The sequence below is a fragment of the Meles meles genome, chromosome 8, assembly GCF_922984935.1.
Source record: "Meles meles chromosome 8, mMelMel3.1 paternal haplotype, whole genome shotgun sequence".
Classification (NCBI taxonomy): Eukaryota; Metazoa; Chordata; class Mammalia; order Carnivora; family Mustelidae; genus Meles; species Meles meles.
This window is the reverse complement of record NC_060073.1, coordinates 54,398,260-54,403,975: the sequence shown is the minus strand read 5'-3', so window position 1 is coordinate 54,403,975 and position 5,716 is coordinate 54,398,260. Positions and strand designations below refer to the sequence as shown.

Genomic DNA, 5,716 nt, shown 5'->3' with positions numbered 1-5,716 from the left:
ACTTATTTTAGGTACTTTATCTTTTAAGGATTAAGAAAGTAGCCTTAGTCTTTCCCATTTCCCCTTGGTCTTTATTTATTTAACAGGCAAACTTAAAGCTCATATATCCTGAGAGTCAAAACACAAGTCAACCAACAAAAGCTATTGGAAGGGTTTATATGTAATACTTCTGGATTCTTTCTACGGTCTGACACTGTTTTGATTTGTGTTCCATTTTCTGATCACATATAGCCCATCAACAATATTAAACCCAAGAATCAAAATAATCCACAGTCTCTATATTCCATGTCTCCTTGTATAAACTGACATATTCTGAGTTGGGAAATGAAGAAATACTCTAATATATTGAAGATCACTCCAGTATACTGAAACCATTGTTAAGTGTGGGCTGCTTGAGATTAGGACACATTCAGGTCTCCTCCTCAGGGATCACTGGTAACTGCTGTTTCACTTTTCTTGACTTTGTCTTTCCTACCCTTTCATTTTGCCAAAAACATAACCTGGCTGATTCGCCACCTTTCTTTGTGCATTAAGACTCTCTCTTCAGAAATGCTTGGCCTGACTTCGTTAGTACCACTGACTGTTGAAGAAAAATAGGGTAGGGGCCCCAAACTGAAGCTATGATATTGAACATTCTCTGCCGAGCAAAGAAAGTCAGGGCATGTACAGATCTACGCGGTGTGTGTCAGTATAGTCTGAAAAAGCATTAGTATTCTTCCATAGAATTGTGAATCCCATGCACTAGCTTATTTTTTTTACATTGTGAAACGTACAGCTTTTGATTTGCAATCCAACAAACAAGAGAGGTGGAGAACAAGGCCATAGGAGGTTTCCTTCCCAGGGTATAATAGATGTATAAACATTTGGAGACTGCTGTTTCCTGGAGCATGAATGACTAATGAAATCTTGAGCAGAAGAATGATGTAGGAAACCTGGACAGTTCTCAGTGAGTTTGTTCTTGTGAGCTTTTCAACCTTCTCCTCTGAACTACAAGCTCTACCGGTTCTCCTTTTTTTGACTTTTTACCTGGCTACCCCAGTGGGCAATGTTTTTATCTTCCTGGACACTATAGCTGACTCTGCTCTACAAAATCCTGTGTACTTCTCCATAGGAACTTGTCCTTCCTGGAGATAGGCTTCAACTTGGTCATTGCACCCAAGATGCTGGGAACTCTGATCATCCAAGACACAACCATCTCCTTCCTTGGCTGTGTTACTCAGATGTATTTCTTCTTTGGGGCTGCTGAGTGCTGCCTCCTGGCCACAGTGGCATAGGACCACTATGTGGCCATCTCTGACCTTTTGTGCTACCCAGGCATTAATGAGCTGCAGGACTTGTGCCCAGCTAGCCCCTGCCTCCTGGTTCTCTGGGTTTCCAGTGGCCACCATGAAAACCATGTAGATTTTCAGCTTCCCTTTTTGTGGCCCCAACAGAGTGAACCACTTTTTCTATGACAGCTGTCCTGTCATTGCACTGGTGTGTGCTGATAGCTCTCTGTTTGAACTGGAGGCTCCGACAACCACTGTCCTCCTCCTCTTCCCTATCTTGCTAATCCTGGGTTCCTATGTCTGAATGCTCTCCCCTGTCTTCAGGATGTCCTCAGCTGAGGGGAAACACAAGGCCTTCTCTACCTGCTCAGCCTTCTGGTTGTCTCCCTCTTCTACAGCACTGCCATCCTCACGTACTTCCAAACCCTGATCCAGCACCTTTCCTGAGAGCAAGAAACCACTATCACTGTCCTACCCAGTGGTGACTGCCATGTTGAACCTGATCATCTACACTTAAGGAATAGTGAAGTGAAGACTGCACTGAAGCGAGTCATGCACAGGACCCTGAGCCTGAAACTATGACTGTCTGTGATGCAAACCAATGGGGTGAAATGTAAGGAGAAAGGAATGAAAAAAGAATTCCTCAATGGGTTTTGGTGCCTCCTCATTCTAAGAGTCATGATGTATCCACTAGAATTTTGGACTTTACTAGGCTCTGTTTCTGAATGAAAGAACATGAGTGATGAAGGAGAACTTCTATAGGCCTGGGTCCATAGAACTGGGGGACCAACATATCTGAGGATACTGCTAGTTGACACAGATGGGGAGCTGATCTGAAGGTTGACAGTTGTAGTGACGGCACTGCAATTTGCCATTCTGTACTTGTTTTAACGTTTCTTGATCTTCCTCAACCATGTCTTTTTATAACTTCATACTTTACATTATCCATTTTTCAAACTCCACCTGAAACTTTAAGGATCTTTTTGCTTACAAGGTAAACTCTTGACAATGGTGACAATATGTGGTAGACTTATGACAGTAAGTGGTAGAGTTTTGTTTCATTCTCTGACTCATTTTTTTTAACTCACAGTGTCAATACATTTTTATTCAACATTCACCATGTGTCAGACCCTGTTTAGGCCTTGAAGACACAGTGCTGAAGAAAATAGACAAATTTCTTACCTTGTGGAATTAATATTCTAGTGAGAAAGAAAATAATAAAGTAATACTCAAAAACTTCCCTGGCTTATAACATACCCATGTACTACGAGCTAGCAGATGAGGACTTCTTCCTCTGCTACCAAGATTAGTCTGTGCCTCATCTGGAGGAAGACAACTCCACACAGACACCACCTCAATCTCAATTCTTCACCTAGCGTATGAGAATTGTTGACAGAGTGTGAGAAATACCAAGCTAAGTGGACAACATTCAAGGAAACTGCTGTGAATAACCCAGAGATTATTTGTTTACTAGATTTTATGCAGCCATATTGGGATTAGATGAAATCAACTGCCCTCCTTAAGTTTGCCTATCACTCAACTAGTACAGCAGCCTCTTTTTCTAATTTTGTCCGGTGAACATGGGCCAACTCTAGATTCCTTAAAAATAGCGGGCTTGGGGTGTGGACACCTTAGATATGTGTGAATTATTCATTAGAATTTATTGACACTTAACAGACTAAAATAGCGTCTACTGCATAGGCATGTCTTCTCTGCAAACTCTATAACTCGAACTCTGTGTACCATGGAAGTACCAGGACCAGTTCAATCTCCCACACAAGGTACGCTTCCCCTCTCATGTAGCAAGGGCTCTACAAAAGCAGCACATTCTGAATGATCACTGTAAGAATTTGCAAATGAAAAGGGAGATCTTGGGGTTCTGTTTGGATGATAGCAATCACACAACTGAGAAGATAGGCACCATTTTACATTTATAATCTCCAGTTTTAACCCAACTTTCATCACTCCTTCATATGTACTTTACTTGTCTTTGTATGGTAGGCAGAATAATGGTCCTCAAAGATGTCCATGTCCTAATCCCCAAGATGTAAATATCTTACCATATACAGGAAAAAGGAATCTATGGACAGAACTAAAATAAGTACCTTCAGATAGGTGTCCCTGATTTTATTTGGAATACAGTAACAGGAAATCAGAAGGTAAGTAGAGAATGAGATTGAAATATTTATTCCTGTGGCTTTCTCAACTATACACACCTAAGTCCACAACTTCTGCCTCATGGCATTCTATATACAGCTACCCTGTCCCAAGTCCTAAGTTATCCTTCCCGCGCAGCATTGGTACCAGATTCTTTCTCACTCTTGCTAGCCCTGGGATGGCACTATTTCCTGTTAGTTTCCAAATACTGTCTTTACCTTTATCTGAGAGATAAAATACCCACGTCCCTAAGTAGTGAGAGAAGGACAGCAGAACTCGTATATTCTCTTCATTGTACCCGTGCTCTTCACTATCCATTTCAAACACACATAAAGACGCATGTGCCAGCCCACATCTAGCATCTAGCTCATAGTAAGTGGTTAAGTAATGCTTGTTAATATATTGATTCTGTGATGATGCAAAGAGATTCAGAAATACCAGAAGATAAAGGGTTTGAGTAGAACTGGAATAGATGGATAGCAATATTGAAAATGAAGAAAAAAAAAGATGGATTTTACAGGCTCCAGGGTTTATATATGTGAATTTTTTTGGGATTTCCTAACTCTTATGTGCTAAAACCAACAAGAAGGAAGGAGACCCTCCTTCTAATAGCCCATGAATTAGTGCTCTTTTTTTTCTACAAAGGAACTACTGAATGAAAGATGGAGGGTAGGTCCACAACAAGGTCCAAGGATGAGTATCTTAACACATTCCTAACTTCCCAGAGGAACTGGAAGTAGTCAGAGAACTACTCAACAAATCTTACAGGTAGGGAGTTAAGAGGTTCTCGCAGTCAGTGGCAGATATCAAGCCTGCATGGGAAATTCCTTGTCGCTACTTTCTTCAGAGCTCCCTTCACATCCTTGTTCCTCAGGCTATAGATGAGGGGATTAAGCATGGGTGTCACCATTGCATAGAACACAGACACCAGTTTTTTCTGTTCTTTGGAAGTCTTTGGTGTCATGTAGGTGACAATTGCTGACCCATAAAAAAGGATGACCACCAGGAGGTGGGAGCCACAGGTAGAGAATGCCTTGAACCCCCTCACAGCTGACTTCATCCTCACCACGGTTACTATGATGTGGCTGTAGGACACCAGAATTAGGGAAACAGGTATGAAGAGAATCACGACACCCATGAGGAAAATGGCCATCTCTGAAGTGCGGGTGTCTGTGGATGCCAGGATCAACAGTGCAGGGGCCTCACAGAAGAAATGAGCAATACTATTGCTGCCTCGGTAAGGCAGCCTTAGTATAAAAGTGGTATCCACCACAGACACCAGAATGCCGCTGGTCCATGATCCTGCAGCCAGTTGAACACACACCCTCCATGTCATGATGCTAGGGTAATGCAGAGGGTTGCAGATGGCCACATACCGATCATAGGACATCACTGCCAGAAAGGCACACTGTGTACCCCCAAAAATGAGGAAGAGTAGAAGTTGAGCTGCACAACGTGTGAATGAAATGACCTTCTTCCTGGATAGCAGGTGGACTAAGGCCTGAGGAACGATGTTCGTAGAAAAACAGAGGTCAGCCAGGGATAAGTTGCAGAGGAAAAAATACATGGGTGTGTGAAGCCGGGAGTCAACCTGCACAAGGCACATGAGAAGCAGATTTGCAAGCACAGTGACCAGGTAGACACCCAGGAATACAATGAATAGCAGCTTCTGGATGTGGGGGTCATCAGAGAGTCCCAGAAGGAGGAATTCTGTCACCTGTGTCTGATTTGATTGTCTCATAGTTTGTCTCTTTTTTCAGTAAGAAGTCACCTCATGCCAAACATAGGTCCATATAACCTATAAAATTATATAAATCAGATTTGAAAGACTTTAGGATTGCTCTCAGTCACTACCAGCCATTCCTAGAATCCCCTTTATATAGAAGAGGATCAAGCTGCTTTAGTTGGAATTTTTGATGTTGTAAAAATACCTTTAGGATGGTGCATTCATTTTTAGTGTCATCTGTAAATGTACAGTAGATCAAAAGGTCTTCTTTATTCTGAATATGAAAAATCTAAAAATAAAAAAAGAGTGAATTAGTCAATAAAGCATGGCACTTAATTTCACTTTATTATCAATGAAAACTCTTGAGTCTTACACTGCTATTGCCACACCTCCTCTGTGTCTGTTTGTTTTGACACCGTGGGCAAGCAACTGTTGTTTCTTCCCTGAAAAGACAGTCACTAAGGTATTAGAAATCAAAAAAAAAAAAAGCTGAAGTACCTTACAGAATTGATATTTTTTACAAAAAATAACCTGTTTTGAAAAAGCTGGGAAACTAAGGAGTAAC

General features: G+C 41.6%; 1 protein-coding gene and 1 pseudogene across 1 annotated transcript; one reads left to right on the top strand and one right to left on the bottom strand.

Moving 5' to 3' along the window:
• Positions 1 to 918: 918 nt before the first annotated feature.
• LOC123949931 lies at positions 919 to 1,850 on the top strand (annotated as a pseudogene).
• A 2,368-nt stretch (positions 1,851 to 4,218) lies between these two features.
• LOC123949929 (olfactory receptor 2D2-like) lies at positions 4,219 to 5,166 on the bottom strand. The gene has a single exon (XM_046017682.1). The coding sequence runs from the start codon at positions 5,164 to 5,166 to the stop codon at positions 4,219 to 4,221; it is 948 nt and encodes a 315-aa protein (XP_045873638.1).
• Positions 5,167 to 5,716: the final 550 nt, after the last annotated feature.